This window comes from Salvelinus alpinus, chromosome 31 (assembly GCF_045679555.1).
Source record: "Salvelinus alpinus chromosome 31, SLU_Salpinus.1, whole genome shotgun sequence".
Taxonomy (NCBI): domain Eukaryota; kingdom Metazoa; phylum Chordata; class Actinopteri; order Salmoniformes; family Salmonidae; genus Salvelinus; species Salvelinus alpinus.
Window position 1 is genome coordinate 33,809,674 of NC_092116.1, and position 22,051 is coordinate 33,831,724.

Sequence of the window (22,051 nt, forward strand, 5' to 3'; positions counted from 1 at the left end):
TATAAATGCATGGTGGGCCTCGTTATAAATGGTTGGGCCTCGTTATAAATGGGTGGGCCTCGTTATAAATGGGTGGGCCTCATTATAAATGGGTGGGCCTCGTTATAAATGCATGGTGGGCCTCGTTATAAATGGTTGGGCCTCGTTATAAATGGGTGGGCCTCGTTATAAATGCATGGTGGGCCTCGTTATAAATGGGTGGGCCTCGTTATAAATGCATGGTGGGCCTCGTTATAAATGGGTGGGCCTCGTTATAAATGGGTGGGCCTCGTTATAAATGGGTGGGCCTCGTTATAAATGCATGGTGGGCCTCGTTATAAATGGTTGGGCCTCGTTATAAATGGGTGGGCCTCGTTATAAATGGGTGGGCCTCGTTATAAATGGGTGGGCCTCGTTATAAATGCATGGTGGGCCTCGTTATAAATGGTTGGGCCTCGTTATAAATGGGTGGGCCTCGTTATAAATGGGTGGGCCTCGTTATAAATGGGTGGGCCTCGTTATAAATGTATGTTGGGCCTCGTTATAAATGGGTGGGCCTCGTTATAAATGGGTGGGCCTCGTTATAAATGGGTGGGCCTCGTTATAAAAGCATGGTGGGCCTCGTTATAAATGCATGGTGGGCCTCGTTATAAATGGGTGGGCCTCGTTATAAATGGGTTGGCCTCGTTATAAATGGGTGGGCCTCGTTATAAATGCATGGTGGGCCTCGTTATAAATGCATGGTGGGCCTCGTTATAAATGGGTGGTGGGCCTCGTTATAAATGGGTGGGCCTCGTTATAAATGCATGGTGGGCCTCGTTATAAATGGGTGGTGGGCCTCGTTATAAATGGGTGGGCCTCGTTATAAATGTATGGTGGGCCTCGTTATAAATGGGTGGGCCTCGTTATAAATGGGTGGGCCTCGTTATAAATGGGTGGGCCTCGTTATAAATGGGTGGGCCTTGTTATAAAAGCATGGTGGGCCTCGTTATAAATGCATGGTGGGCCTCGTTATAAATGTGTGGGCCTCGTTATAAATGGGTGGGCCTCGTTATAAATGGGTGGGCCTCGTTATAAATGCATGGTGGGCTTCGTTATAAATGCATGGTGGGCTTCGTTATAAATGCATGGTGGGCCTCGTTATAAATGGGTGGTGGGCCTCGTTATAAATGGGTGGGCCTCGTTATAAATGGGTGGGCCTCATTATAAATGCATGGCGGCCTCGTTTCGCTGGAGCAGTGTAAAATAAGCTTTCTGTCAATGACCCAGCCTTAACGAATTTCGTTTATTTCCATATTGAATGTGATTGAATGTGATTGTCCAACATCATCATGTATTTATTGTGTAGAGTGGCCTCTTTCCTCTGCTGTGGTGCTGCATTGCAGTCAGCGATGTTTTCTCTCGGTAGCTGTCCAGGGTCCTGAAATCAAATCATGTGAGTTTGCTTGGACACCAGCCTGATCTCCAGCTCCTTCCACCTCTGGAAACTATCTGGGTGGTCATGTGACTTCTCATGAGAGCCTGAGGAGGTGACACTGATTCTTCCAGTCCCTGGTTCCATCCCTGACCAGCGCAGATTTGCACACGTGTGAAAAAAGTTTGCAACAAAAACAGAAGTCTGCATCGTTTTGCTTGGAATAGACAAGCCTTGGTCTCTCCACTCTCTCCCCGTTCGCCATCCTCCTATTGTAGTTGGCCACCGAAAACGTTCGTTGCCCCTCATCTCTTGGTAAATTCCCCTCCTTATCCTGATGTGGTCCAGCCTGCACTAACGTATCCCGTAAAGATCCATTCATATATTTTGGCCACTCACCGGGATCTTCTATGTTTTTGTCTGGGAGTCGGATTTAGCAGCAGCACCACCACTGTCACCGGGGACGGGGAGCGACGAATCTGAGTCTGGGTCCAAGATAGTAAGGTCTTCGCCGGCATTGTTTGTAGGTGTAGCTAGGCCTGGTGCGACCACCTGTTCTTGTCCAGCCAGAGAGCTGTCATCATCGGTGGAAGTGCATGGCTCGGACTCCTCCGGTTTGTCCTCTTCGCTGCTAGAATCAGCTAACGGGGGCTCGTCGTTCTCGGTGAATGAATGTCCTGTCCTCGTAGGCTTGTAATTCTCCACACCGGCTGATGGACATTGCTGCACACTGATACATTTCACCAGAGAATTTCTTTGGTTTAGAGATTGTGTACTCACACAGACACTTAAACAAAATACAATCATTTATTTGGCAGATTCATTTATTAATGTTTCACAATTGTATATTCCCATATAAAGACACACCTCACCATTCCTACCAAGGATAGTGTGAGTGAACTTCGGGAGAAGGGGGAATGGGGTGGGGGAGGGAACTGTAGCAGCACTATGAGCTGGTGGCTGGGGCGCCGCGGGCGGTGTAGTGACCGAACAGGGGCGACGGAGGGCGGCAGACAATTGTCAAAATATCACCTCAAATTCAAGTGCTGCCATAGGCGACGGCCTAATGGGAGGGCTGGCCCTGAACACGTCTGTTAACCCACAATGAGGACATCAAGTAAGTTTTCATTAATCATTGGGTTCCGTTCAAGAAGAAACGTCAGAGTAGTCTGAAGTGGAGGCATTAATTCATGCTGACATTTACAACATAACATGCATGGACATTTCATCATTAAGACCTTTAGGGAATCATGTCTCGAGGGTGAAAACCCCCAAACATTCTCATTAGCTCAGTGTTATATCACCTCCCCTGTCTGATATCTTGACTTTCTCTCTGTCACACAACCTAAAGGTATTAATGTCATGTTGTGGGTCATTACAATGTACTGCGACTGGATAATCCCTGTCTTTACTCCTGATTGAACTTTTATGTTCACTAATTCTCTGAGATAACGAGAGGTTTTACCTACATATCACAACCCACATGGACATTTAATCATGTAGATAACATGGGTGGTGTTTACCTACATAACACAACCCACATGGACATTTAATCATGTAGATAACATGGGTGGTGTTTACCTACATAACACAACCCACATGGACATGTAATCATGTAGATAACATGGGTGGTGTTTACCTACATAACACAACCCACATGGACATTTAATCATGTAGATAACATGGGTGGTGTTTACCTACATAACACAGCCCACATGGACATTTAATCATGTAGATAACATGGGTGGTGTTTACCTACATAACACAACCCACATGGACATTTAATCATGTAGATAACATGGGTGGTGTTTACCTACATAACACAGCCCACATGGACATTTAATCATGTAGATAACATGGGTGGTGTTTACCTACATAACACAACCCACATGGACATTTAATAATGTAGATAACATGGGTGGTGTTTACCTACATAACACAACCCACATGGACATGTAATCATGTAGATAACATGGGTGGTGTTTACCTACATAACACAACCCACATGGACATTTAATCATGTAGATAACATGGGTGGTGTTTACCTACATAACACAACCCACATGGACATTTAATCATGTAGATAACATGGGTGGTGTTTACCTACATAACACAGCCCTGTAATAAAGTATTGTCTCAGGATGGAATAACTAGTGGAACCAAAAGAGATGCTGGTTTTCATTAACTAGTGGAACCAAAAGAGATGCTGGTTTTCATTAACTAGTGGAACCAAAAGAGATGCTGGTTTTATTAACTAGTGGAACCAAAAGAGATGCTGGTTTCATTAACTAGTGGAACCAAAAGAGATGCTGGTTTTCATTAACTAGTGGAACCAAAAGAGATGCTGGTTTTATTAACTAGTGGAACCAAAAGAGATGCTGGTTTCATTAACTAGTGGAACCAAAAGAGATGCTGGTTTTCATTAACTAGTGGAACCAAAAGAGATGCTGGTTTTCATTAACTAGTGGACCAAAAGAGATGCTGGTTTTCATTAACTAGTGGAACCAAAAGAGATGCTGGTTTTCATTAACTAGTGGAACCAAAAGAGATGCTGGTTTTCATTAACTAGTGGAACCAAAAGAGATGCTGGTTTTATTAACTAGTGGAACCAAAAGAGATGCTGGTTTCATTAACTAGTGGAACCAAAAGAGATGCTGGTTTTCATTAACTAGTGGAACCAAAAGAGATGCTGGTTTTCATTAACTAGTGGAACCAAAAGAGATGCTGGTTTTCATTAACTAGTGGAACCAAAAGAGATGCTGGTTTTCATTAACTAGTGGAACCAAAAGAGATGCTGGTTTTCATTAACTAGTGGAACCAAAAGAGATGCTGGTTTTCATTAACTAGTGGAACCAAAAGAGATGCTGGTTTTCATTAACTAGTGGAACCAAAAGAGATGCTGGTTTTCATTAACTAGTGGAACCAAAAGAGATGCTGGTTTTATTAACTAGTGGACCAAAAGAGATGCTGGTTTTCATTAACTAGTGGTATCAAAAGAGATGCTGGTTTTATTAACTAGTGGAACCAAAAGAGATGCTGGTTTTCATTAACTAGTGGAACCAAAAGAGATGCTGGTTTTCATTAACTAGTGGAACCAAAAGAGATGCTGGTTTTATTAACTAGTGGAACCAAAAGAGATGCTGGTTTCATTAACTAGTGGAACCAAAAGAGATGCTGGTTTTCATTAACTAGTGGAACCAAAAGAGATGCTGGTTTTCATTAACTAGTGGAACCAAAAGAGATGCTGGTTTTCATTAACTAGTGGAGCCAAAAGAGATGCTGGTTTTCATTAACTAGTGGAACCAAAAGAGATGCTGGTTTTATTAACTAGTGGAACCAAAAGAGATGCTGGTTTTCATTAACTAGTGGAACCAAAAGAGATGCTGGTTATATTAACTAGTGGAACCAAAAGAGATGCTGGTTTTATTAACTAGTGGAACCAAAAGAGATGCTGGTTTTCATTAACTAGTGGAACCAAAAGAGATGCTGGTTTTCATTAACTAGTGGAACCAAAAGAGATGCTGGTTTTCATTAACTAGTGGAACCAAAAGAGATGCTGGTTTTCATTAACTAGTGGAACCAAAAGAGATGCTGGTTTTATTAACTAGTGGAACCAAAAGAGATGCTGGTTTTCATTAACTAGTGGAACCAAAAGAGATGCTGGTTTTCATTAACTAGTGGAACCAAAAGAGATGCTGGTTTTATTAACTAGTGGAACCAAAAGAGATGCTGGTTTTCATTAACTAGTGGAACCAAAAGAGATGGTGGTTTTCTTAACTAGTGGAACCAAAATAGATGCTGGTTTTATTAACTAGTGGAACCAAAAGAGATGCTGGTTTTCATTAACTAGTGGAACCAAAAGAGATGCTGGTTGTATTAACTAGTGGAACCAAAAGAGATGCTGGTTTTCATTAACTAGTGGAACCAAAAGAGATGGTGGTTTTATTAACTAGTGGAACCAAAATAGATGCTGGTTTTATTAACTAGTGGAACCAAAAGAGATGCTGGTTTTCATTAACTAGTGGAACCAAAAGAGATGCTGGTTTTCATTAACTAGTGGAACCAAAAGAGATGCTGGTTTTATTAACTAGTGGAACCAAAAGAGATGCTGGTTTTATTAACTAGTGGAACCAAAAGAGATGCTGGTTTTAATAACTAGTGGATCCAAAATAGATGCTGGTTTTATTAACTAGTGGAACCAAAAGAGATGCTGGTTTTATTAACTAGTGGAACCAAAAGAGATGCTGGTTTTCATTAACTAGTGGAACCAAAAGTGATGCTGGTTTTATTAACTAGTGGAACCAAAAGTGATGCTGGTTTCATTAACTAGTGGAACCAAAATAGAAGTGTTACTGGTTTTCATTGGCCCTCACTGACTCGTAGTATACCGTGTCACAAACTACCCTTGAAGTGTTAACAGTATGAAGGAGTGAGCTAACCTCTGTGGCAAGCAGAGATAGACCAGAAGATGTTGACCCGGGTTGCTCCTACAGACAGTGAGTCACGTGTCCGTGGCTTGCCATATAAAGCAGGCAGACAGGCATCGAGGCATTCAGTTACTGTTCAGTTGAACATTAGAAGGATCAAAACGAGATGCCTAAGTGACGTAGAGCGTGGTGTGATTGTCGGTGCCAGGTGCAACGGTTCCAGTATCTCAGAAACGGACGGCTTTTCATGCACGCCAGTGTCTAGGGTTTACCGAGAACGGTGCTACAAACAGAAAACATCAGGTCAGCAGCAGTCCTGTGCTGGAGAACAGCTTGATGAGAGAGGTCCAAGGAGAATGCCAAGAATCCTGCAAGCTAACAGGCGTGCCACAAACAGGCAAATAACCCTGCAGTACAACAGTGGTGTGTAGAACGACATCTTGGAACGCACAACTCGTCGGTCTTCGTCACAGATGGGTTTGTAGCAGACGACCAAACCGGGTTCCTATCAGCTTAAAACAAGAAGAAGCTGCTCCAGTGGGACACGATCACCAACACTGGACATTTGAGGAGTGGAAAAACATTGCCTGGTCCGACAAATCCTGGTTCATGTTGCGTCATGCTGATGGCAGAGTCAGGATTTGGTGTAAGCAGCATGAGTCCATGGCCCCATCCTGCCTGGTGTCAATGGTACAGGGAATGTCAGGTCCCTTGATACCAATTGAGCAACATTTGAACTCCACACCTTATAGAATCCAAGTCCCAAATAATTCAGGCTGTTCTGGAGACAAAGGGGGGTCCGACCCAGTACTAGATGGGTGTAGGCTGACCTATTAAACTGGCCACTGAGTGTATATATACAGCAGTAAACAAATACAAATAAGGGTGGTCTCTTTCCCCATCCCCAGTGAAGGTGTAGGCTGAGAACGCAGGGATCCTGTTGGTCGTATCGTAGAGAGTTGCAAACCTGTAGATGTTGTTGAACTTCTGGCAGATCGGCTTGTAGCGGTTCTGGTTCTGGACTTTCCCACCAACCAAAATACCCAGAATATTAAGAGTTAACTTATCCATAAAGAACTTCTCACAATCTGCAACGTCACTGAACTTCACCACTACATGTCTGTGCATCTGTCTGTCTGTCGTTCTGTCTGTGTGACTCTGTCTAGATTTAGGTTCCCAAGGAAGGTACTCCTGATAGCGCTCAAACCCGTCTGGATCTTGACACTCTGAACATACGTTCTGCATCATATCTCTTACACCAGATATGATATTTTTTTAGTATTTTGTACTTTGTAAAAGGGTATTTTATTTTTGTTTGCTGCAAAAACTGCTAAACCTGCTTGGAACGAAATACTGCTGTGAAACCTACATGTAACGAAACTCTAGTTCTTCCTCCTCCTCGGACGAGGAGAGGAGAGAGGGATCGGAAGACCAATTTGCAGCGAGGTATGATGACATAATTTATTTAAACAAGACGAAACTAAACACACGAAGAACACTTGATAATTTTACAAAACAACAACACGAATGTAGACAAACCTGAACATACGAACTTACATAAAACACGAAGAACGCACAACAGGAAAAATGACTACATAAAACGATGAACGAACGAAACAGTCCCGTATGGTGCAACAAACACTGACACAGGAAACAACCACCCACGACAAACAATGTGAAACAACCTCCCTATGTATGTCTCTCAATCAGAGGAAAACGAAAACACCTGCCTCTGATTGAGAGACATACATAGGGAGGTTGTTTCACATTGTTTGTTTGTTGGTCAATTAACCCTGACACTTAACAAGGAACAAACACAGAGAATGCCCACCCAGCTCACGTCCTGACCAACAAAACAAAGCTATACAAAAGGAAAACAAGGTCAGGAACGTGACACTACAGGAGCCGTATCTTAATTTGATCATCCTGTTGTAGGAATTTTCCTGCACAAATGAAATGCTAATTTGTAATGTATTCCAGGTTGAAAAGGCTTCTAAAGTTTGTATTTTCTTCTTTAAAATGTCATACTTTTTTTGACCAAACAACTTTTTTAACAACCCCTACAAAAAATGTCCATTAATTAAAAACAACAAACAACAATGGATACATTGCAGCGATCGGTTGAAGAGCATAAATTTACGTTCAATAATTTATATTTTTAGCTCAAATAACGTGGTTTAATGTTGAATTGGAACATTTTGGAGTCACTTGGTTACATTTAAACAACATGAGAACAAAACACCAGACTCTCACAGGCTTAATTCATTATAGATGTTTGTTCCTTCAGATGGGAAGAAGATGGATACATACAGTGATATAATTACATTCAGAACATATAATAGTATCTCTATGGTAACAGTGATAGAATTACATTCAGAACATATAATAGTATCTCTATGGTAACAGTGATATAATTACATTCAGAACATATAATAGTATCTCTATGGTAACAGTGATAGAATTACATTCAGAACATATAATAGTATCTCTATGGTAACAGTGATAGAATTACATTCAGAACATATAATAGTATCTCTATGGTAACAGTGATAGAATTACATTCAGAACATATAATAGTATCTCTATGGTAACAGTGATAGAATTACATTCAGAACATATAATAGTATCTCTATGGTAACAGTGATAGAATTACATTCAGAACATATAATAGTATCTCTATGGTAACAGTGATAGAATTACATCCAGAACATATAATAGTATCTCTATGGTAACAGTGATAGAATTACATTCAGAACATATAATAGTATCTCTATGGTAACAGTGATAGAATTACATTCAGAACATATAATAGTATCTCTATGGTAACAGTGATAGAATTACATTCAGAACATATAATAGTATCTCTATGGTAACAGTGATAGAATTACATTCAGAACATATAATAGTATCTCTATGGTAACAGTGATAGAATTACATTCAGAACATATAATAGTATCTCCATGGTAACAGTGATAGAATTACATTCAGAACATATAATAGTATCTCCATGGTAACAGTGATAGAATTACATTCAGAACATATAATAGTATCTCCATGGTAACAGTGATAGAATTACATTCAGAACATATAATAGTATCTCTATGGTAACAGTGATAGAATTACATTCAGAACATATAATAGTATCTCCATGGTAACAGTGATAGAATTACATTCAGAACATATAATAGTATCTCTATGGTAACAGTGATAGAATTACATTCAGAACATATAATAGTATCTCTATGGTAACAGTGATAGAATTACATTCAGAACATATAATAGTATCTCTATGGTAACAGTGATAGAATTACATTCAGAACATATAATAGTATCTCTATGGTAACAGGGATAGAATTACATTCAGAACATATAATAGTATCTCCATGGTAACAGTCATAAGGAAGTCACAACCTGACAAACTGTAGGCCAGGGTTGGGGTTAATTCCATTTCAATTCCAAATGTTCCTCATTGAAAAGCATTGAAGAGAAATGGATTTCCAGTCTACTTCTAGAACTGACTGGAATTGAAATGGAATTGACCTCAACCCTGCTGTAAGCCTAATTATTAACATTAACAAGAGTAATGGCAGCACATCATCAAGAAATTAAACTGTATTTTATTTATTAAAATAGAATTCTGTCCCCTTACATACTTTTTATATTTGATATAAACAGAGAAGAGATGGACAGAGAGAGAAGAGAAGAGTATATACTATAGATATATATAGACATAGAAGAGATGGGTAGAGAGAAAAGAGTAGAGACTATAGATATATATAGACATAGAAGAGATGGACAGAGAGGGGAGAGAAGAGTAGAGACTATAGATATATATAGACATAGAAGAGTATAGACTATAGATATATATAGACACAGAAGAGATGGACAGAGGGAAGAGAAGAAACTACAACCCCTATAACCCGTTTTACCCCTATAACCCGTATAACCCGTATTACCCCTATAACCCGTATTACCCCTATAACCCGTATTACCCCTATTACCCCTATAACCCCTATTACCACTATAACCCCTATTACCCCTATAACCCCTATTACCCCTATAACCCGTATTACCCCTATAACCCCTATTACCACTATAACCCCTATAACCCCTATAACCCCTATAACCCGTATTACCCGTATTACCCCTATTACCCCTATAACCCGTTTTACCCCTAACCACTATAACCCTTATTACCACTATAACCCCTATAACCCTTATAACCACTATAACCCTTATTACCACTATAACCCCTATAACCCTTATAACCACTATAACCCTTATTACCCCTATAACCCTTATTACCCCTATAACCCTTATAACCACTATAACCCTTATTACCCCTATAACCACTATAACCACTATAACCACTATAACCCTTATTACCACTATAACCCTTATTACCACTATAACCCTTATTACCACTATTACCACTATAACCCTTATTACCCCTATAACCCTTATTACCACTATAACCCCTATAACCCTTATAACCCCTATAACCCTTATTACCCCTATAACCCTTATAACCCCTATAACCCTTATTACCACTATAACCCTTATTACCACTATAACCCTTATAACCCCTATAACCCTTATAACCCCTATAACCCCTATAACCCTTATTACCCCTATAACCCTTATAACCACTATAACCCTTATAACCACTATAACCCCTATAACCCTTATTACCACTATAACCCCTATAACCCTTATTACCCCTATAACCCCTATTACCACTATAACCCCTATAACCCTTATAACCACTATAACCCCTATAACCCTTATTACCCTTATAACCACTATAACCCCTATAACCACTATAACCCCTATAACCCCTATAACCACTATAACCCCTATAACCCTTATAACCACTATAACCACTATAACCACTATAACCCTTATTACCCCTATAACCCTTAATACCACTATAACCCTTATTACCCCTATAACCCTTATAACCACTATAACCACTATAACCCTTATTACCCCTATAACCCTTAATACCACTATAACCCCTATAACCCTTATTACCCCTATAACCCCTATTACCCTTATTACCCCTATTACCCCTATTACCCTTATAACCACTATAACCACTATAACCCTTATTACCACTATAACCACTATAATCATTACTCTAACCGTAACAAGTGGTTGCATATCTACATCATTTCAACAGAGTTTAGTTGATAGTTTGTTGATATAGTCTGAGCATCTGTACCTTGATCATCCAATTCTATTCATCATGGAATTGTAAAGATTCCTGACTGTGGAAGAAATGATTTTAAGAGAATTCTTCCAACTGGGTGGGTTAGAGGTAGTGGTCGGTTTAGGACCTCTTGGACAATCCTTGGGGAACACCTGGACACGACCACCTTGGTGAAATTGGTTCAACTCCTTTTCGAGTGCTCCCAAGGTTTCTGGTTTCAATGTTTTCCTCTTTACCTTCTTGTTCCACCCCCAGTGTGCTTCGGCCATCCACTTTTTCTTCTTGTTCAAACAGCAGTAGGCTGTCCACATGAGATCTGGGATGTTCACTCGGTCGTTCAGTGCGTTCTTCAGTGTGTTGTTCAATGCGTTCTTCAGTGTGTTGCTCTTACTGGGCACCGCTCCAGTCACCACATAGGCCTTTATCTTCCTGTTGTTACTAAAACAGTCCGTCATCAGCTTTTCTCTGACATTTCTCTCCATTTCCTTCCAGCTGCCATCGTTGAAGGACACCACCTGGGGAACGATGTTGGTTAGGGTAAAGGTGGACTTCTGAGTATCAAGGTCATGAGCATGTGAATTTGGGAAGAGGTGACCTCTGTTCACCCCTTTATTTTGTATTGAGTTACTATAGTCGTAGTTCCCAGCCTGGTGTTGATAGTGTTCTCCCATTATCTTCATTTCAGGGCTGTTGTTTACCCCGTTGAGCTGCAGGAAACAATCATACATCCATTCATTCACAACCTTTCTGTAGAATAAACCCTCTTTTCTGTACAATAAACCCTATTTTCTGTACAATAAACCCTCTTTTCTGTACAATAAACCCTATTTTCCGGGGGAGGAGGTTCACAATCAAGACAATCAATCAAGTCTCTACACCCTCCATAGTGGTAGTTTTATATTCTGTAACATTACTGTCTGTGATATACAGTTGAAGTCGGAAGTTTACATACACCTTAGCCAAATAGATTTAAACTCAATTTTTCACAATTCCTGACATTTAATCCTAGTACAAATTCCCTGGTAGGTCAGGTAGGATCACCACTTTATTTAAAAAATGTGAAATGTCAGAATAATAGTAGAGAGAATGATTTATTTCAGCTTTTACATACACGTTTACATACACTCAATTAGTATTTGGTAGCATTGCCTTTAAATTGTTAACTTGGGTCAAACATTTCAGGTAGCCTTCCACAAGATTCGCACAATAAGTTGGGAGCATTTTGGCCCATTCCTCCTGACAGAGCTGGTGTAACTGAGCCAGGTTTGTAGGCCTCCTTGCTCGCCCACGCTTCTCCCCACAAATTTTCTATAGGACTGAGGTCTGGGCTTTGTGATGGCCACTCCAATACCTTGACTTTGTTGTCCTTAAGCCATTTTGCCACAACTTTGGAAGTATTCTTGGGGTAATTATTCGTTTGGAAGACCCATTTGCGACCAAGCTTTAACTTCCTGACTGATGTCTTGAGATGTTGCCTCAATATATCCACATAATTTTCCTTCCTCATGATGCCATCTATTTTATGAAGTGCACCAGTCCCTCCTGCAGCAAAGCACCCCCATCAGACCAGAGGACATTTCTCCAAAAAGTACGATCTTTGTCCCCATGTGCAGTTGCAAACCGTGGTCTGGCTTTTTTATGGCAGTTTTGGAGCAGTGGCTTCTTCCTTGCTGAGCGGCCTTTCAGGTTATGTCGATATAGGACTCGTTTTACTGTGGATATAGATACCTTTGTACCTGTTTCCTCCAGCATCTTCACAAGGTCCTTTGCTGTTGTTCTCGGATTGATTTGCACTTTTCGCACCAAAGTGCGTTCAGCTCTAGGAGACAGAACGCGTCTCCTTCGTGAGCGGTATGACGGCTGCGTGTTCCCATGGTGTTTATACTTGCATACTATTGTTTGTATAGATGAACGTGGTACCTTCAGGTGTTTGGAAATTGCTCCCAAGGATGAACCAGACTTGGAGGTCTACAATTTTGTTTCTGAAGTCTTGGCTGATTTCTTTAGATTTTCCCATTATGTCATGCGAAGAGGCACTGAGTCTGAAGGTAGGCCTTGAAATACATCCACAGGTACACCTCCAATTGACTCAAATGATGTCAATTAGCCATTTCAGAAGCTTCTAAAGCTATGACATAATTTTCTGGAATTTTCCAAGCTGTTTAAAGGCACAGTCAACTTAGTGTATGTAAACTTCTGACCCACTGGAATTATGATACAATTAATATTCTGACACAATCGGTGATACAATGAATTATAAAAGTGAAATAATCTGTCTGTAAACAATTGTTGGAAAAATTACTTGTGTCATGCAAAGTAGATGTCCTAACCGACTTGCCAAAACTATAGTTTGTCAACAAGAAATGTGTGGAGTGGTTGAAAAATGAGTTTTAATGACTCCAACCTAAGTGTCTGTAAACTTCTGACTTGAACTGTATAGCAGTAAACAAATCATGTCATGTTATATGAAAAAAACATTAGTCCTACCTGGGGCTCTATCATCCAGGGTTGATTTGGTCTGGGGCCCGTAGGAGGACCAGTGAAGGTGTAGGCTGAGAACACAGGGATCCTGTTGGTCGTGTCGTAGAGAGTTGCAAACCTGTAGATGTTGTTGAACAACTGGCAGATCGGCTTGTAGCGGTTCTGGTCCTGGACTTTCCCACCAACCAAAATACCTGGGAGATTTGGAGTTGTCTCCTCCAGGAAGAACTTCTGGCACTGTGGAACATCACTGAACTTCTTCACTACACGAGAGAGAGCAGGAGGAAGGAGAGAGAGAAGGAGGAGAGTAGAGAGATGATTCAATACCCCCATCATCACCTGAAGACTGTACACCACAGAGACAAAGATGAAGTTACAGAGACCAGTTGGTAGACTGGAGACTGTTGAGCTGAGTCAGGACAGACTGCTTTAAATAGTTATTTCAGAGACCAGTTGGTAGACTGGAGACTGTTGAGCTGAGTCAGGACAGACTGCTTTAAATAGGTTTTCAGAGACTCCTCCTTCAGATGTCAAGACAGAAAGGGTTGATTTGCATAAACCCCTCTGTATGTTTCCATGGAAACTGCTGTAACAAATAACATGTGACTCACCTGTAGTTTCTAACACGTATGGACCCAGAACTTAATCACACAAGATTATAGTTCTGGGTTAACGAGATTAGACTGCTCAAATAGTGACTGAATCCACACTTTGGTTCTGGTAGAAAAAGGTTTTAGGATAAAAACATGACTTTACTCAGCATAGTCTGTCAGAAGATACACATCACACTATTACAACAGTGGGACTGTTCTGGAATTACGGTTGCTGAGTTCACATTCATTAATAACTTCTCAAGACTAGGGGGCGGTATTTTCGTTTTTGTCTAAAAAAACGTACCCATTTGAAACTGCCTATTTCTCAGCCCCCGAAACTAGAATATGCATATAATTGTCAGATTAGGATAGAAAACACTCTAAAGTTTCCAAAACTGTCTTAATATTGTCTGTGAGTTAAACAGAACTGATATTGTAGGCGAAAACCGGAGGAAAATCCAATCAGGAAGTGCCCCTGTTTTTGAAACCTCTCTGTTCCTATGCATCCCTATTGCCCATTTAAAGGGATATCAACCAGACATCTTTTTCTATGGCTTCCCTAAGGTGTCAACAGCCTTTAGACATAGTTTCAGGCTTTTATTTTGAAGAATGAGCGTGAACGACCACATTGCGTAAGTGGATATGTGGGGGCTCTCAAAGTGAGTTGTGCGCAAAAGGGAAAGGCAGCCATTGATACTCCCGGTCCTAGTGAAAAGCCAACTGTCCCGGTTGATATATTATCGAATAGACATTTGAAAAACACCCTGAGGATGGGATATAAAAAACGTTTGACATGTTTCTGTGGACATTATGGATATAATTTGGAATTTTTGTCTGCGTTGTCGTGACCGCTCTTTCCGGTGGATTCCTGGGCATAACGCAGCAAACTAATGGAGGTATTTGGATATAAAAAATATCTTTAAGGAACAAAAGGAACATTTGTTGTCTAACTGGGAGTCTCGTGAGTGAAAACATCCGAAGATCATCAAAGGTAAACGATTAATTTGATTGCTTTTCTGATTTTCGTGACCAAGTTACCTGATGCTAAGTGTACTTATTGTTTCGTCCAGCGATCGATAAACTTACACAAACGCTTGTATTGCTTTCGCTGTAAAGACGACAGGTGGATTAACAAAAGGCTAAGCTGTGTTTTGCAATATTGCACTTGTGATTTCATGAATATGAATATTTTCTAGTAATATTATTTACCTGTGGCACTATGCTACGCTATGCTAGTCAGCGTTTCTGATGACAATTATCCCGGATCCGGGATGGGTGGTTATCCCACAAGGCTTAACACTTCTAACTCAGCAACTCAAAGAAGTAAACTTGCATTTCCCTTGACCAGCAAGTCAACATATCTAGTATGATGTCTCAAAGGCCTCACATACAGTCGTGGCCAAAAGTTTTAAAAATGACACAAATATTAATTTTCACAAAGTCTCCCGACTCAGTTTGTATCATGGCAATTTGCATATACTCCAGAATGTTATGAAGAGTGATCAGATGAATTGCAATTAATTGCAAAGTCCCTCTTTGCCATGCAAATTAATTGAATCCCCCAAAAACATTTCCACTGCATTTCAGCCCTGCCACAAAAGGACCAGCTGACATCATGTCATTGATTCTCTCGTTAACACAGGTGTAAGTGTTGACGAGGACAATGCTGGAGATCACTCTGTCATGCTGATTGAGTTTGAATAACAGACTGGAAGCTTCAAAAGGAGGGTGGTGTTGTCTCTGATTGGGAACCATATTTAGGTAGCTTGTTTTGTATTGTGGGTTGTGGGTGATTGTTTCCTGTTTCTGTGTCTTTGTGTATGTCACCATACGGGACTGTTGCGTTTTCATTCGTTTGTCCGTTTATTGTTTTGTATGGTTATTCAGTGTTATTCGTTAATAAAAGTAACGATGTACTCATATCACGCTGCGCATTGGTCCTCCGATCCTTCTTACTACTCATCCTCAGATGAGGAGGACGACGAAGGTGACAGATATTGCTGCCAGTAAGATTGCACCTAAATCAACCATTTATCGGATCATCAAGAACTTCAAGGAGAGCGGTTCAATTGTTGTGAAGAAGGCTTCAGGGCGCCCAAGGAAGTCCAGCAAGCGCCAGGACCATCTTCTAAAGTTGATTCAGCTGCGGGATCGGGGCACCACCAGTACAGAGCTTGCTCAGGAATGGCAGCAGGCAGGTGTGAGTGCATCTACACGCTCAGTGAAGTGAAGACTTTTGGAGGATGGCCTGGTGTCAAGAAGGGCAGCAAAGAAGCCACTTCTCTCCTGGAAAAACATCGGGGACAGACTGATATTCTGCAAAGGGTACAGGGATTGGACTGCTGAGGACTGGGGTAAAGTAATTTTCTCTGATGAATCCCCTTTCCGATTGTTTGGGGAATCCGGACAAAAGCTTGTCTGGAGAAGACAAGGTGAGCGCTACCATCAGTCCTGTGTCATGCCAGCCAACAGTAAAGCATCCTGAGACCATTCATGTGTGGGGTTGCTTCTCAGCCAAGGGAGTGGACTCACTCACAATTTTGCCTAAGAACACAGCCATGAATAAAGAATGGTACCAACACATCCTCCGATAGCAACTTCTCCCAACCATCCAGGAACAGTTTGGTGATGAACAATGCCTTTTCCAGCATGATGGAGCACCTTGCCATAAGGCAAAAGTGATAACTGAGTGGCTCGGGGAACAAAACATCGATATTTTGGGTCCATGGCCAGGAAACTCCCCAGACCTTTATCCCACTAAGAATTTGTGGTCAATCCTCAAGAGGCGGGTGGACAAACAAAAACCCACAAATTCTGACAAACTCCAAGCATTGATTATGCAATAATGGGATGCCATCAGTCAGGATGTGGCCCAGAAGTTAACTGACAGCATGCCAGGGCAGATTGCAGAGGTCTTGAAAAAAAGGGTCAAATATTGCAAATATTGACACTTTGCATCAACTTCATGTAATTGTCAATAAAAGCCTTTGACACTTATGAAATGCTTGTAATTATTCTTCAGTATTCCATAGTAACATCTGACAAAAATATCTAAAGAGCCTGAAGCAGCAAACTTTGTGGAAATTAATATTTGTGTCATTCCCAAAACATTTGGCCAAGACTGTATACTACCACAGGAGAAACCATGTCTGTGTCTAATGCAGCTGGTTTGACCCTCTGGGAAGAATAAACTTGGTTTGGTTCAAGTTCTCACTCTAGTAATAGAACCTAACAGCATATTCTGTGGTCTGACCACTGCTGAGTATATTTCCAGTAACTGAAGTAGTTCACAGTAAGAGTTGACACAAGGCTGTGTGTGTAGAGTTAGAAAATGTGGTTCCTAACAACACTGTGGTCAGAGCAGCACTGGACTGGTTAACACCTCAGACTCAGCAGCTGTAGATTCTTCAGTTGAGGCCTTTTCTCAGTAAGAGTAGAGGAGACTGGGGAACAAACTAACACTTTTAGACTTTAGTTTATTAGGAAAATATTATTTAAGTTAGAGGAATCATATTTTTATACAAACAACATATCTCAGCTACCATAACACACTAAGTATGTTCCCAGGACGTACCAGTCATTTACAATTCAACCAAGTGGTGGGAATTAAATGTTACAATTGACCCAGTAGGTGAATGTTCCACAGGTCAATAATTTAACAAAAAGAGAGGAGGCAAGTATATTTACTCAAGTGTCTCAAAAACCTTTTTTTATTGAAGAAAAAACTTAAATAAAACTAAAAGTAATCAATGGATTTAAACAAAACCTCTTGGTCATGTAGCGACTAGAGCTGGGCGATATGGCCAAAAGATCATATTATATTTTTCACATTTTTGACGGTATTTAATGTTTTTGATTAATAAAAGTTGTCCATTTTCTTTATGAGTAGTGTGTGATCCTACGGTGGCAACACATATATTCTGAATTATTTCAATGTCAATTATTTCAAAGTCTTTCTCCATTCTGATTGGCTTATTCTGTTCAATTCAACTTCAACCTAAAATCATTTCCTGCATTTCCATCTTTGTCTGCATTTCCTGCACTCATTTCAGATCATTTCCACAGGGCCACGATACGGGCAAAAATACTAGGCCTTATTTTAACCAAATGTTGCAATTGCGATTTAGATCAACACACTTGGGTGAACTTTTGGAATCATGGAAATAGAATGTTTATTATAATTCTATAGTTAGAATATAAATAATGGTGGGTACTTTGAATACAGTGGTGTTTGACATGACAACGAATGAAAATGCCATGGATGAGTTATTGTGACAGGGTAGGAACCAAAGGGATGTTCAGTGTTTCCTAGGGGACCCTATAATATTTGGCTACATTACATATGCATGCTTTGCCTCTTCCTCTTTGATTTAGAAGTTGAACAAACAACATGCTGATTTAGCCAGCTAACTAGCGTGTTAGCCATTAGTGGCAAACACGATTTAGCTTAACTTGCTAAGAAAATCCAAACGAGCTGCTTGCAGATGTAAGAAACACAAAGTAATATTGTAATTATAGATGTGGATTTATATTAAGATCAAAGTGGAAACAACATCGTTGTCATCAACATTGTTGCATGTGCTGCATTGACCAAGTAGACTGAACGAAAGTGTCTGTTGTCAAGCAACAACACATGTTCTCCTTGAGTGACAGGGGGCGGGACTAGGTCTGTGTGGAAAGTGGCGTGGAGAGAGAGAGAGAGAGCGGAGAGGGATGAATCAAGTAGCAGAGTAAACTATAAAAATGGACGTTACACACAGCGTATCACATTTAACAAACCAAACATTCAAATACCGTTCTAGAAAGTAAAGTAAAAACTCAAACCGGTCCTTGTATCAACACTGGTATATAGTAAAATACAGTATACCGCCCAGCCCTAGTAGAGACACTAACCAACCATTATCACATTGAATAAGAGCTTTCTACCTGGTTACTAATTGGACTTATTTATCTGTTACAACTGACCCTGTGTTACTTTGTTCCCCAGTCTACCCTACCTTCATGTATAACATTTAAAATGACTGCTTCACTTAAGTAAAACATGTTTAACTTCTTCACCTACATACAAATGTTAAACAGCTGAAGCAGGTCACACAGTTTTACTTCCTGTAAAGGTGTGGACGTTTATTTGCTAAGTGTTCACATCAAATGTTGACTTAAATGTTGGTCTTGTATGAAATACTATTGTTGGGGGTTACCCTGGGGGTCGGAGGTGGGGCTACACCAATGCCATGATTAATAAAATGCTAATTAATTCCTTAAAAATCATACAATGTTATTTTCAGGATTTTTGTTTTAGATTCCGTCTCTCACAGTTGAAGTGTACCTATGATAAAAATTACAGACCTTTGTAAGTAGGAAAACCTGCAAAATCGGCAGTGTATCAAATACTTGTTCTCCCCACTGTATGTGATAACCTTTGTGTGCTTGCAATGTGCAACGATGTAAAAGTACTGGGTGATGGAGATGTACTGCTTTAGTTCTCAGGCTGAGAACTGTCTGCTCCTGCTGATAGTCACTCAGCCGCAAGGCCAAGATGTTCTGAAAGTAGCAAAGAGCCTGAGACCACACAGGTGTGGTTGATGGCTCATAGCAGAGTGACAAACCACAGTCTTGACATGCTTTTCTCATCTTAGATACCTTGTATCTAATCCAATGCAACAATGTTAAGGTATGATTGACGTATGCATTTGACATAGGTTGTCCACACCACCTGGTATAAAGAGTGTTGTCCACACCACCTGGTATAAAGAGTGTTGTCTCCTGTTTTACCACACAGATCTTTACTATAGACTACTGAGGTATTCTGGATGTGAATCTCTGTCTGCAATTACATTTTATTACTAAAGAGTTTTATACTAAGGTTCCTGTGTCATCTATCTGGAACACTGATTGTTGAAGGAAACTCACATCACCCCAGACAAAGGACACTATGAATACATTTCTTATTTCATGAAACTACAGGAATCCTTTGTTTCAGGGAAACATTATATTTGTTCAACATGCGTGTGGGGAGGAGTTCCCCTTTCTGTCCAATGAGGTCATTTCTGGAGAATATTTCAGCAAGTAAAATGATGGTTCTACTTTAGAATGTGGAACACACAGCCAATAGGGAGGTTTAATTGTTACACATGATAAATAGTCACACCTGTTCCACATACAGAGGAGTTTATCCAACCCTCCTTGTCCTGTCTTGACCTCTAATTATACCAGACAGGACTCATCTTCATACAGAGGAGTTTATCCAACCCTCCTTGTCCAGTCTTGACCACTAATTATACCAGACAGGACTCATCTTCATACAGAGGAGTTTATCCAACCCTCCTGGTCCAGTCTTGACCACTAATTATACCAGACAGGACTCATCTTCATAGAGAGGAGTTTATCAAACCCAACTCTCCTCGTCCAGCCTTGACCACTGATTATACCAGACAGGACTAACTCTAGGCCAGTTCCTCTGTTTACTTCAGACACATCTTCTTCCACATATCATCACAGAAAAGTTAATCAGTTAGATCATGTTTACCCAGTGGCATCCTGAGGTATTGATAGATCATGAGAGAAGAAAATATTAAAATTACAATTTCTAAGCTGCTCATTTATTATGGAAAAACTCACCCCAGCACATTCTGAGACAGGAAGGACATCACCCTCTTCTGGTCTTCACCCCACTGGGGAAAGGACAGTGATGAACTGTGAGCTCTGTAGGAGGCTCCTGGTAAACAGCATCCGGTCAATCCACTGCTGCTTCTTGTTGAGAGATGCCCGCCGGCTCTCTGGAATCACCAGCTGCATTTAAGGGAGAGAGAGAGAGAGGCAGGAAGGACATCACCCTCTTCTGGTCTTCACCCCACTGGGGCAAGTTCAGAAGCCTGGGGTGGATACAAGGGGGCCTGGGGTAGATCACCAGGGACAGCGGCCAAACGTGAGGCAGGAGGGAGAGCTGGAGGTACCTGTATGTCCAAGGGTTCATACCTAATACATACAGAGAATACATAAGTGACAGATACAGTACTAAGCATTCTCAGCACCATGACAGCAGATCTACAGCATGAAAGGTAAGTGACAGATACTAGATTTAGTTGTGTAACTAAAGGACAAAGAATGCATAGGCCTTTATGACAGATACAGGAAGGGAGTGTCATAATGGAAGGGGTTTCATCTGTAAAAAGTCCACACTGCATTTATGGAAAGCTGTGTATCATTCAATACATGGACAAATAGTAAGATTAACACAATGCATATCTTCCATTATTGTAAAGTATTCATGCTTGCAGAATGCCAAGGGAATTGAATAGCCTACCTAACATTGCAATACATTGTAGAACCATATTCATGTGTAGATTGAAATGTAAGGCAAATATCCCGATTACCACACCATTAAAGTAGATAACATAATACATGTATTAGCTAATCCATGACTGATACATGTTGAATAAAACTGTTATACACTGGAACCGAAAATAAACTACTGTACAGTAGCTGGCTAAAGTTACTGAACTGTAGTCTGCATCACGTACACACTATTTCACAATTTCACAGACGTCTTACACCATACAACAAAGCACGAATATAAGCGATAGTATGCATTAAAATAACTACGATTGTAAAAATACTATTGAACATGCAGACAAGTGGCCGCTGATTGTACCGGTAGTTACCGATACCAAACCAATGCTACGGGTATCATAGGTAGATGACTGCAGAGATAGAACTGTATAATGTTTTCAATTCGCTTTTCCGTTCTTCTTACAACTTCACAGATGTAGCAATAAGATTACAATCCATTTCATTCAACCTTATAAAAGATACTTCCTCTGTAACTCTCCGTTTGATGTAAACAATGATCCGATGAAGGGAAAGTGTCTTCTTCTTCGATGGAGTTTAACGGCGGTTGACATCCAATGTTTAGGTGCATTACCGCCACCAGCTGGACGAGGTATTA

General features: G+C 40.5%; 1 protein-coding gene across 2 annotated transcripts; it reads right to left on the reverse strand.

Annotated features, from left to right (window-relative positions):
* Positions 1-8,067: 8,067 nt before the first annotated feature.
* On the reverse strand, positions 8,068-21,968 carry LOC139561341 (endonuclease domain-containing 1 protein-like). 2 transcript variants are annotated; one of them, XM_071378367.1, is made up of 3 exons: positions 20,725-21,968; positions 13,520-13,776; positions 8,068-11,739 (listed from the first exon to the last, which is right to left on the reverse strand). In XM_071378367.1, exons 1-3 carry the CDS (start codon positions 20,732-20,734, stop codon positions 11,050-11,052), a joined length of 957 nt encoding a protein of 318 aa, XP_071234468.1. In that variant the 5' UTR covers positions 20,735-21,968; the 3' UTR covers positions 8,068-11,049. The 2 variants fall into 2 exon arrangements, with proteins under 2 accessions (XP_071234468.1, XP_071234467.1); XM_071378366.1 differs by lacking the exon at positions 20,725-21,968 and having other exon boundaries at positions 13,520-13,979.
* Between the last annotated feature and the right edge of the window lie 83 nt (positions 21,969-22,051).

Excerpts from the sequence above, each read along its gene's own strand:
- LOC139561341 (XM_071378366.1), bottom strand. The coding sequence starts at position 13,849 with ATGATGGGGGTATTGAATCATCTCTCTACTCTCCTCCTTCTCTCTCTC. Across the intron at positions 11,740-13,519 it reads CCTGGATGATAGAGCCCCAG|CTCAACGGGGTAAACAACAG; the intron begins GTAGGACTAATG and ends TGTTTCCTGCAG.